The 12557-nt window shown below is 37.3% G+C and overlaps 2 protein-coding genes and 1 non-coding gene across 8 annotated transcripts in view; 1 reads left to right on the top strand and 2 right to left on the bottom strand.

Moving 5' to 3' along the window:
- Positions 1–2286: 2286 nt before the first annotated feature.
- Positions 2287–12557, bottom strand: part of LOC118743133 (extended synaptotagmin-2-B) — a 179653-nt gene continuing 169382 nt past the window's right edge. For all 6 annotated transcript variants that reach the window (XM_036475667.1, XM_036475658.1, XM_036475687.1 and 3 more), the window contains exons 8-12: positions 4770–4818; positions 4519–4695; positions 3998–4432; positions 3412–3900; positions 2287–3340 (exon numbers count right to left, since the gene is read on the bottom strand). In XM_036475667.1, the coding sequence (XP_036331560.1) occupies positions 3254–3340; positions 3412–3900; positions 3998–4432; positions 4519–4695; positions 4770–4818 (1237 nt within the window). In that variant the 3' untranslated portion in view covers positions 2287–3253. The remainder of the gene's footprint in view (positions 3341–3411; positions 3901–3997; positions 4433–4518; positions 4696–4769; positions 4819–12557) is intronic.
- On the top strand, positions 6441–10395 carry LOC118743169. Its single transcript, XM_036475704.1, has 3 exons — positions 6441–8167; positions 8263–8449; positions 10067–10395. The coding sequence occupies exons 1-3, from the start codon at positions 7899–7901 to the stop codon at positions 10217–10219; spliced, it is 609 nt and encodes a 202-aa protein (XP_036331597.1). The 5' UTR covers positions 6441–7898; the 3' UTR covers positions 10220–10395.
- Positions 7138–7244, bottom strand: LOC118752595. The gene has a single exon (XR_004994718.1). It is a non-coding gene; the product is annotated as a U6 spliceosomal RNA (small nuclear RNA).

Raw genomic sequence — 12557 nt, 5'->3', positions numbered from 1 at the left:
AATGCTATAGAATCCTTGAAAATCAATATTTATCAATCGGCAAACTCTGTTTCTCTTCAGGAGACTTCCAGAAATAATACCCAATTTTACCATTTTTTTTTTTATTAACTATGGGGTCCCCACATTGCATTTTTTGGGGGGTTTTCGAGGACCCATAAGAAATAGTTAATATATATTAAGCAATGGTTAAATAAACAACTCCTGGTGAGAAAAAAGTTGCCGTTTGCAACATACAAATTTTCAAGGATTCTATACCATTTCTTCCAATTTTTTTTCAGATAAAACACATGGGAACTTGGACCGAAAAAAAATAAGATAATAATAATATTAATAATAGATTGGCGCTTACACATATGTTAGTGTTTGACTGAGCTTCTCCTCCAACTTGTGGCGTGCGCCTTGGTATAGTCACACAAAGCGGGGGACCTACAGTTTTACGCCGACTCCGAACTCCGATTGCATTTTTATGAGAAGCTGTTTTTCATGGCAGAAATATACTCGGAGGTTTGCCATTGCCTGCCGAGGGACGACCGCTGTTAAGAAAAAACCTTTTTCAAATTTTTTTGCGATGTTGCTTTGACGAGGGTTAAACCCAGGTGCTGATGAGTGAAAGCGCGCACTGCTTACCACTACATCACAGCGGCCGAAAAAATAAGATGGGTATAGTTTTTACGATATAGAATAATTTTTGGGGGTGAGAGCATTGAAATTCGGACTTTACTTCCTTTGAACCACCCTAATGTGCATACAGTGAGTGTCAGTGCAAATAGTAGAAATTTGTGTTAGAACGTGGTTACCCCACGAACGTGTACGAAGCGTACCGTAGAAGTGCGTAGAAACATATAAAATTTGAGGCGGTGGTGAGTGTCAAGCGGTGGTGAATTTTCGTTAATACTTAGATCCAATAAGATAAATCGGGTCAGCTGACAAGTTATACGTTTTACGTCCGTGGGTAACTGGGCTTTTATGATTTATTTAAATTTCACAAGAAATGGAAAAAAATTACTGTACGATTTTCACTGAGTCAGATTTTTGATGTTCAATTTTTGCAAAAAAAAAACTTGTTGAAAACCATTTTTGAGTTCCCCTAAAACGAAAAAAAAATTCAGAAGAAAAATTTGAAATGTTTAAAAAAAATTCTCCTAAATAAAATTTTTTTTTGAGTATTTAAAAAAATTTTGCTTATGCAGTTTTATAGACCATTAAATGTTGTACTAAACAACAAAGTGCAAGTTGCAAGTGGCTTATAGCTCGCGTTGATTTTTTTCCAGTTTTGAACTACTGTGCAGCGTGGGGGAGCATTATTTGAGCAACTCAGGAAGCTTTTACCAGCTGTGGGCGATCTCTTTAAAAGCGATCTAACAAATTTAATACCCAGTTCAACTAGAAACATTGACCCCCAACATCTGCCATTCAAAAAAGAGTTTGAAGATCGCCGTTTTGTTCATTAATTCACTTTATTATTTTTTTATTACATTATTATTACAGATTTTTTTAAATAAACCTTTTTGGTTCAAATTTACATTGAGTTTGTTTTTTAAATTTATTGTTCTTAAGTTTAGTAACAAACATTTAAAACATTACACTTTTATGAAAGCTTAACAGTTTCGTATTTATTTTCACAAAAAGATTGTGCACTCTACACACACAGTGGTGGAAAAGGCACATAGTCGTGTTTTTGATCAACGAAATTAGAAAAAAAAAACAAATCGAGATTCTTATAAATTCGATATTGACAGATATTGGACGTGAATTATTTAGTGTTAAAAATAAAAAAAATAGTTACATAAAGAATTATTATTCACATACATAAATAAATATTATTAGGAAATGCTTGACCTACGTCTTTAAATTGACACAAAATTGTTTTTTTTTAAGATATTTTTATCGTTTGGTTTGGAAAATAGCAATTAAAATTTCAAGTCAAATACATAAATCGAATTTGAATTAGATTTATTATTTACATACATAAATCAATATTATTAGGAAATGCTGGACTTACGTCTTAAGTTGACACAAAATTGTTTTTTTTTTTTGATATTTTTATTGTTTAGTTTTGAAAATAGCAATTAAAATTTCCATTTAAATAAATCTAATTGGAGTAAAAACCTTACTTGCCTTAAAACTTTTTTTTAATAAAAAAAATGTAGCACAGAAAATTTGGTGTTCTTAAACATTCTGGATAGACTAAAAAATTTATAAAATTTTGAGATGATTTAAATAAAAGATCCTTTTTCTTAAAAATTCTGTGTTTGCTAAAACAAACGTTTTAAATAAATTTTTAGCTTTATCATAAATTTTATATATTTACAAAAAATGCTGCTTAAACACCTGGATTAATGAGAAAATGCCAAAAATTTACAAATTATTTCGAAAAATTTTTCTGCTCCAAAATTTTAAATTTGTTGAAAGATCAAAAAAAAGTTAAAAAAGTAAATAATACTTCTTTTCTACTACGTTGATTTGTTAGTTACGACAAAACAAACAAATTTTATACGTTATAAAAAAATAAATTTTTAGTAAAATATTTTTTTTAATAAAAATATAATTTGTGTATTCGAAAGCGTTAGGGCCGCTTTTTTCAAGTTAATACATATCATAATTCGAATTCAAAAAAATTTTGTTGGGGAAAAAATTTTGTTTGAAGGGAGCCGGCCTTATAATTTTTTTTTTTTTGTTAAAAAGAAATAGTACGAAACTTTTGTGTGATAGGCACTGAATATAATGTTGGACAACAGTTTTTTGTAGCACATTCTTATTTTACTGAGTAAGGCCTCACACACAGAGGGAGCTTACATATAGCTGAGCTGGTCAGCAAGCAGAAAGGACAATACAGCGCATGTGTTTAAGATAATCCGCGCAATTGAATACTTACACAACTCCAACAGCGCTTAATAGCACGCCGACCAGCTCATCTCTCAGCTCAGTTATAAGCTCTCCGTGTGCGCGAGGCTTAAGGATCGATTTCGCAGGCGATAATCAACTCACATTCGGAAGTTAACTGTTCATTTGCTGTATACAAATTTAAAGCTAACGAATGAGAGTTAACATCTCGGTTTAAAAAGGCCCTTTAAATAGTTTTTAAATAAACATTCCATTTAACCATTTTGGAAAAATGAAGTACTATGACAATATTTTGATTAGTTGCTTGTATGAAATAGTTATACTTTGCTGCTCAGCGGAGTTCTATCTAGAATTGCCTCGCTCTAGTAAACACACTCCATTAAGTTCAAATGTCCTTCCTATCCGCCGCTTAATCGTGCTTTATTTCCGGCTGCAGATCCATCCATGAATTCAGACCATTAGTGGATATCTCTGGATCATTTAGAGCAATTCTTAGCTACAAAAACAAACAAGAAAAAGGTCGTCACACACACATTACTTTTGTTTTTCAATTGCCCGCACACTTACCATGCCCATAATGGGACTACCGCCATAGATGAAGCCCTTTTGTGAGCACACAGTCACTTCCAGTGCGGTTTGTGCCAACTCAGCGGTGGAGATGAGATACTCAAATGTTGACTCATAAACGGGATTGCAACTGTCCTTGATCACCATAGTTTTACGCTTAGATTCTTTGCTACGCCCTGGCAGTAGATAGAGTTTAACATATGGATCTGGTATATTTGAGGGATCGCGTAGTGGCAGATACATAATTTTGTGCACAGTTACGGTAAGTTTTTGACGCTGCACGCTGTAGCGTATAGAAAGCAACATGCGACCGAGTCCATACTCGCCAGTAGAACTAGACAAATCGGGCATGCGATGGGTGAGCACAGCTTCGCCAGACTCGAGCGCCGCCGAATAGGGTGTGGCGGTGGGTGAGGGCTTCATTATCTCGACCTGTTCCTCGACAATGGGAGACTCAGCTGAAATGCGGCTGGTTGGTGACTGTAGTTCCTGGTGGGTGGAGTTGGAAAAGTAAAATATTAGAGTTACAAATAATTAGGAATTTTTTATTTATTTGGGAAACGCTGCAATGAGTTTTTTTGCACACCTTGCTGCTTGCATTCTCCAGCGTTGGCGTTTTCACCGAACTCGAACGCGTTAACGCTGCCGAAGACTCTGTGGAAGCAGATTTTTGTTCGCTCTCTTCTACCACCTCGCCAGGCTTGAGTATGCGCAGTGAGAGCGACATGATCAATTTCGATTCGGGACCAGATTTCTGTAACTGGAATGGCTGTGACATCAACTCCATATTCTTCTTGGGTAGCAGCAAGTTCACCGGGTAAGTATACTGTCCGATATCGTTACCGGTCTTCTGATCGACAACGCGTATTTGAAGTGACTCATTTTCTGGATTGCCTACAAGGAAGGTGAAGCCCTGCTCCCAAACAGGCGAATCATCGCGCATAATCATGGCAGTCTGTTCCTTGTGCTTGCCAACCATGGCGATTAGGTAGGGATCAGGTTTGGAGCTGGTGCGAGCTTGCTAAGGCGCGGAGAAAGATGAAGTAATGCAATATTTAGAAGGCATGCGGCAGCCATACTTTCCTTTTATATGAAAATTGTACCAACCTTTAAATTCTTGGCCGAATCGATGAAGACTGTGAGTAGGGCTGTGCTCATGGAAGTTACGCGCAGCAGTTGTGTCTCCAGCAGCGCCGCTTGTAGGTCATTGGGATCGGCAGTCAACTTATACCACTGCATGCGTACATGTAAGAGCCCATGTTTGGCATCTTCCAAGGTTAGCCACTGCGAATCGAATGGTAAAGAGATGTTGATTAATAAATGGCGAAAGGTGATTGAAAGTCACTACAGCCTATTACCGTATCCACAACGCCTCTCTTGATCACATTGAAAATTTCGATGGTGGCTCTGGAAGATAAAAGAGGTTTTAGATTCGAGGACAAGTTGTTTTGAAAAAAAATTAAAAGCATGATTTCATGATTTTTGGATGAACTGAAAAAATGTTTCGAAAATTGTTAGAAAACTAAAGGATAAAGATGCGAAAAATGATATTTGAAGGCTTTTGAACTAGCGGTAGTTAGTAAGCGCTCACTTAAATCAGCCAATAATCGAGAATACGCACTAAGATATCTGTTAAAAAGCTTTAAAATTTCTAAGCGCAATTAATTTTGTTTACTTAAGTTAGAATATATAAACGAATTAGCATTCTAGACTATAGCAAGATCCCAAGATATGTACATTAATGAACACAAGCTTGACGATGGCAGCGCTAAGGCTGCCGTTTTTCAATCTGGGTTTCAGAAAAGAGCACCAGATGCCACATGCTCGACCACAGCCTAGCTGGAAATTTTCGCAATTGGTCTCTGCACCTGTGAATGCCTTCGTAGAATAACTAATGGGGTCCTGTATAAACACCATGTCACACAGCTCTGTCCTGGCGTCTTGTAAAACGTCATCAATGCTGTTAGGTAGTTGTAAAACTCAATTAGACTAGGAATGCATACCAGAATCGGCGTAGCCAGAATGAAATTAAGCTGGCATTTCAGGGTACTATTTTATATATATAAGGAAAATTTGAAAGTTAGGGGGGGCTCGATCACCCCCTTGCCCCTACCTGGCTACGCCCATGCATACCAGGGCTACCCTTTGGTTCGGTACTGGTCATTAGCACGACAGCGGAAGGGCTATTAATCTTGCGAAGAAAAGCCTAAGAACTCGAATTAGTTTCCTTACACGACCATGTAGTAGTCTTACAGGGCAATACTGGCTAAGATGTAGAAAGTCTTTTGTTAGGCACTCCGCACATTAAGCTCCTAATCACAATAGTGTAATCGTTTCGGCATACTAAAGTATAAAGCTTTTATGCCGAACCCATGTATTTCAATGAAGCTCTGTAGATTACGATTCAAAATCATGTTTGCGCCTAATCATAAAAGCTTCATGAATCGAAGCGGTTAGGCAATTGAAAAGCAGCCGGCAAGATAGTTTGAAAGACTTTATTTATTCTGGCACGAAAGACTTACAAGAAAAGCTCCCTTACCAACTTTCATGGTGAAAGGCTCTTTTGACAGAAAACATTTGTATATCAATGGCCGAGTGAGCAAAGCACTATACAAATTTTTTTAATTTCATTTAGTCTTTGGAAACATATTTTATTTTTTTACTTTAATTATTTTTTCCTTTTCTTGGTTTAGTTTTAGATTTTATTATTTTAAAAATAAAAATACTTTTTTAATTGCATTTAAATTTTGGAAATATTTTTTTTAATTATTATTTTTTCTTTCAAAATATTTTTTTTTATTTCTATATTTTATTGATTAAAAAATAAAAATATTTTTTAATTTAAATTTTAGGAACTTATTTAACTTTTTCCCTTGTTTTAATTTATAATTTTTTTACCTTAAGTTTGTTTTATTTTCTTTAGATTTTAGAAACTTATTTTATTTTTTCTATTTTTTAATATTTTTTAAATTTAAATATCTTTACATTTTTAGATGTTATTGATTTGAAAAGAAAAATATATAATTTTTTTTTTTTAATTTCATTAAGTCTTTGGAGCTTTCCGAAAAATTGTACCTTCTCTTTGCCCTCTACGTACAAATACTAAGAAGAGGGTAATGAGAAGGTGGCATTTATTGTAGAAACGAAAACGCCATAAGTTAACTTTCCTGAAAACATTCAATAGAATGGGATCATGGAATCTAACGTGTCTCTTACAGGATTTAGATCCATGTTGCCAGAATATATTCCGAAAACCCTCAAATACATATACTACACATATTTCTAGTAACCAAAAATACTTGCATGAATACAGAATGGATACAAATTACAACGGCGCGTTACGCGCGGAATAGTAGAATGCAGCGAACAAATACATTTTTCGGTTTCGAAATCCGTAAGCCGAATTTTCGTTAGGCATTGAAATGACGAAAAATCGGTGCCATTCAAAAAATGCCATGTGGAAATGTATTTAATGACTATTTAAACTGTTCACCGATCGGATAATATTTACGGTGACCCCAAGAACCTCGATGTTTGGTAATTTTATACTTTTTTTTTAAGACTTTCTACAAGATTTTTAGTATCCAGTTTTGTAGCCCACCCTAATAAAATTCGTATACATATTTGCATACCAATTTTTAATTTTTTCATTATATTGAAGTACATATAGCCAATATTACATACATAAGCGCTCGAAATAAAATTGTCTTTCGAGAATTTTCACAAAAAAATGTGGAACGCTTCACGATTTTGCGTGTCATCCTTGCGCAGGGGCCATGCTAATCTTCTCTGTATCGTTCCAATTTTAGTATATGTTCTGCCGAAGCAAGAACGAATACAGATGAGTGCACTTAATATTTATATTAATTATTAGACGAAAAAGAAGTTAAGAATTGCAGCATCGGAAAAAGACGGAGTGGAAAATGCATCTACGAATGCTTACGCTGCTGCAAAGGATAATTTTGTATGTACATATGTCAAATAGGTATATGTACGGACACACTTACGTACATATGTATGTACAAGTAGATACATATGTATGCATACCTGAGAAAGAATAGACAGGCATTCAGTAAAATAAAACCTTCCCTCAGCAACTAAAAACAAACACCCAGTTGGTGTCCTTGACACTGGTTTCCAAGCATTAAAGGGCATGACTGCATAAACATTCTTACATACCCTTGCACTTATCACTTTACAAATACGTAATACGCATAGCATAACCAATAGCTACCTGGACGTGGTGGCAAAGCAACCAAAGCAACAGCGCAAACAAACAATAATTATCCTGCCCTTTAACGCCCACGGACTTAACAGACGTCTACACAAGTACTGAGTTAAGATATTTAGGCAGTGTATTTACTAAACACCAAACAAGTGATAAGCCTCCCAGTGAAGTAGCTTGTAAATCATTGTGTCAACAACATTTCACTTTTGCTACACTTTGCTCATCTTCATCCATATAACTAGTACTTGTAAACATCGTAATGATTTCACGCCGCGATAAGCTTTTGAATTTGCCTTGGACTCAACAACGTTACGAACATCATCGTGCCAATCTACGTTCCGCCAAACCGGCCATTGATATGCGCACTCCGCCCATTTACTCGCATGTGATTCTCAAACCCAAGAAAGTGCAGATAGAGAAGGAACGTTTGCAACGCATTGAAGTGGAGAATGTGCGGCTGTTACAGAAATTGGGCGACATTATGCAAACTAAGCGTATGTCGGATTTGTGGCTGGCGCCGAGACCAGAGTAAGTACATACCTACTAAGTATAGCATTAATTTCAAGAGTGCTTAGTCCAAATTCATTTTCACTAAACTAATTACTTTCTGGAATGTTCCGTAGTTTCTTACATCGTGAAAAATTATTTGAAACACGCCCCTACTCTAGTCTACCCAAGTTGATAACCATCTATGGTCCGAAATCTTCAGTGGAGCAAGCATTTAGTGCACCAATTGCTTTAAAATCGCCTAACTCAAGAATGGTGCAACGTTGTCCTACTTGTAGTGGTCGACCGGAACGCACTCAAGTGGTGAGTAAAAAATTAATCAGTCAAAATGTTATGTTATATTTAATACCTACTTATCCTTGGGACTAATATATGTATGATGGATCATTTAGAAGACTTTTCACACGTACATATAGAACAGAGTAAATCCCTAGTAGCTTTTTCCAAATGTATAGGTACAAAAGTTAAAAGTTAGCGAACGGAATATATATATATATATATATATATATATATATATATATATGTTTTCATCTGCGCCTAACCTTACGACACTTCACACACTTCGCCTGGAATTTGTCAACATTCAACTCAGTACGAGACCTACTTTCTCAAAATTGTTCACTCATCTTTCATCTACTTTGTAAGAAATGTGCTATCTCGCCATAACTTTGGAATCTAAGCGTAAACGATTTGTTTTTAACCAGGTCAGGTTATGGTAGTTGCTATTCACCATTTGGTAGAACCATCGCGCTCTCCCACGAAGCTTCGAAGATCACGTATGTCCAGAGAAACTAAGTCGGCTAGACATTGATGGAACTATGTCCTCCCACAAGGAGAAATTATACTGGAACGGAAGCCGGCTTAGTTAGAAATTAGTTCCAAAAGACATCCTACTAAATACTACCCTGTTCAGAGTGCAAACAACCAAAAATAAACTGAAATAATGGTTTGTTCAAGATCCGAGACCCGGTTAAGGCAGTATTCGACAGAGATAGTATTCGACACTTTCCAGCCTTTCCCCTTTGCTGTCACTGCAGGTCCTGATTTTGTGTCCGCGCCACCTTTCTCCAATCATCCAGTCTGCCGTTTTCAATATTGCAAAGACTTCCGATTGAAAGACGGTTGCCATTGCACCCAAAGCAGTAAAGCATCTGAAGTTACCATCCAGTTCCAGTACCATTTTCAGTCTTTGAGCCGTCGGTTGTTTTCAATCTAGAAGAGGGGAACTGCTTTCTCTTAGAAATATTGGAATATTCGAGTAATCAAATCTACGGTTCCTTCAGATGTCGACTGTGTTCAGTCCGGCTGCGTAGCAGCAACGAGTACATTTGCTGTTTCTAAACAGCTAGCGTTTGGAGAGCGTTCAGCATCAATAAGATCAAGAAAATACGAAGTAGGATTCTTTAAACCACCTAGTGATTCTGAAAACCCGATCAGAATATAATACACCGTCCTAGGAAAGAAAGACATTACGGCTTTATGTAGGTAAAATGTGAAGAATCGACACTGGCTACACAGTTTTGGCACAGCCCAATCTGTTTTACGGAGTCACCGTTTGCGTGGCCAGCGTTCAGGAAGATCTAAGACAAACGGCTTTAACGTTCGGGATCTAATAAAATATAAGATATACATATATTTGTTGCCCACATTTTTTCTAAGTTTTTGGTCGAGCTTCTCCTCCAATTTGTTTCGCGTGCGTCCTATTGTTATAACTCAAGCGCAGAGATTTCTTTGTAGGGAATGAGTCTAAATGGTCCATTTCATAGGCAATCATACAGACCTAAAATTTCTTTATATTATATGGGCACAGGGTAAAGGACCTCCCTGCTCCTCACTGATCTAACAAGTTTATTGTAAACCAAACTTTAAAATAAAATAAAACAAAATGTGTGACTTTTAAATGTCTTCTTCTCTTTGTAGGCCATTCCCGAGAAGCGAATACCTTGGGCGCCGCCTCGTGTTTCACGAAACGTACAAACCAAAGTAGCTTGTGAAATGAAAAGATGCGTATACTGTGGACACCCCAAGAAAGTTGATGAAGGAAAGGCGAACTCAACAGAGAAAAATGACTAAATAAAATAAACTAAAGAGAAATAGAGTTGCGAAGTAAATAAAAGTTTAAAGTAGAATTTACAGCAGAAAATTGGAAAAATGGAATGCAATGTTTTTGGGCTACGGAGTTCCAAAGAATCTCTGATTTTTTTAAGTATTTATATGTTTAAAATTTTGTTTCTTTTTCACATTTGAAACAAAAATTTATGTCTGTAACTCATAAACCAAACAATATTCAAAAAAAAAAAGATAAACTAAACATACAACTCGTGAAATGAAGTCCTTAAAGAGCTTTTAAATTAATGAACGAAATGTCAGAACGAAAACTCAAAATTTGCCAACCTGCCAAGTGATTCATCGTCGCCAGTGCGATCCCAATCATAGAGTCTAAAAACCAACAAAGTATGTTGCGTCACCTCAACCACAGCCTGTTAATGTTTGTAGTGGAGTGGTCGTGGCATATCCACAACATACCAGCAAGGTGTATTAGTTGCGTTAAATTCACGCAGTTGTGAGTGCGTTGCGTAGTATAAGAGTGGGAGAGAGAGAGAAAAGAAATGGCGGACACAACAAAAAAAAAACAAATAACAACTTTTTACGAATTCCGTCTTTCGCACTTAAAATAATTTTTACGCATAATTTTCTACTGTTAGTATAATTATATATTCGCATGTTAGAATTTAGGTACTTTTTTACTACATTTAATAACAGAATTTGTAACAACTTTTGCTACTTGTGCACTTACATAATTAAATGAGACTACAACAAATAGTTGCAATAAACTTTAGCAGCCAAAATGTACCGGAAATTAAAACGTGCTTGTTTTTATTTAATGTACTTGCATGTCATAGGGTAAGTTAGTAACTTTTGTTCGTGCCTATATAGTATTCAAATTCATGCAATTTTGTGGTGTGTCAAAGAAACAGAGAGATAGAGAGAGGGAATGGGTCGGAGGGGGATTGTCATGCTAAATGTGTCACTTTACATGGACTATATGTTTAGATTATGGATAAGTATGTAGAACCGAGTAAAAAAAGTATCGAAATTATGGCGTTAAGCTTACACCTAATCATTAGGTTAATCTACAAACTATCTAAACGTTCTCAACTACATTAATTATTTGAGTATTCCTGTAATGTCGCTTAGTGTTCGTAACAAGGCGTAATAACATATTACAGAACAACGATACATTAAGTGGGGTATCAGTTCATCCACTGCAGCGGTACGTTCTTTTTATTAAAAGTGGAACGCTATGAATGCCTGGCTAGGGTAGGTAAGGTGGCAGCCCCGTGTAACCGGAGCTCGCTTAGACAATGTAAGCTTGTCCTTTGTGATACCCAGACCTCCTCGGGGCGACTTAGAAAGTGAGAGCAAAAATACTTCAACCTTAGCCTCGAAAACGCTGGGCACCTAAGAAGGTAGTGTTGAAGTGATTCTACTTCGTCCTCATCCAGGCAATTGCGACATAAGAGGTCCGGTAGAATGTTCAGCCTTACTGCGTGAATACCGATAGGACAGTGACCCATTAAAACCCTCACCAGAAGTGAGAGCTGTGGCTTAGTGAGGAGTGCCCTCGACCGCCCCGGTCCACCCTCGGCCAAAATGACCTTGCGATCGCGCATGTCGCGGTATTCGCCTAGCGCTCGCTGAGCTGACACGAGGCCCATCTATCCAGGAGTGTACCGCAAGTGATCAATGGCACCACCAGCTGCTCTTTATCCGGTGATAACGTTTCACAGGTTCCTTTCCTGGCCAGGTCGTCAGCCATGCAGTTCCCCCCAATGTTGCTGTGTTCCGGAACCCAAATAAGCCTAATGCCGAAGTATTCCGACGCGGCCGAAAGAGATGGCAGACATTCCTTAACCAAGTTAGAGCGCACCTCTAACGAACTCAATGCCCTCATAGCCGCTTGGCTATCAGAATGTACGCTCACTTCCCTGACTGTTGTAATGCTTTTTAGCAGTGAATCCACCGCCTCCTTGCTGAGATAGGTAAATAAGGCTGAATCTGCCATCTCTAGGGGACTGCTCATAAACCATTTGCAATCAATAATAGTCATGTAAATACTTAGGACCGGTTCAGTGGCGGATCCAGCGTGAGGCTTGAGGGTTAAACTACGTGTCAGTTAGTGGCGGACCCACGGGGGGTGTTTTAATATGGTGCATATGTATGTATAATATGGCGTCTATGTATTAAAACACCTTCCGTGGGTCCGCCCCTGACTGACACGTAGTTTAACCCCCAAAAGCCCCCTGCTGGATCCGCCACTGGACCGGTTACTAAATGTCTGATTAACACTAAAAGCGGCTAAACATCGTTATCGACGGGATCGAACCCATAACATATAACCGGGGGTCGA

Source organism: Rhagoletis pomonella, unplaced genomic scaffold (genome assembly GCF_013731165.1).
Source record: "Rhagoletis pomonella isolate Grant_MI unplaced genomic scaffold, Rhpom_1.0 Rhpom_scaffold_00001, whole genome shotgun sequence".
NCBI classification, from domain to species: Eukaryota; Metazoa; Arthropoda; class Insecta; order Diptera; family Tephritidae; genus Rhagoletis; species Rhagoletis pomonella.
Note: the sequence above shows the minus strand (reverse complement) of the source record. Positions and strands in the feature narration are given on the sequence as shown.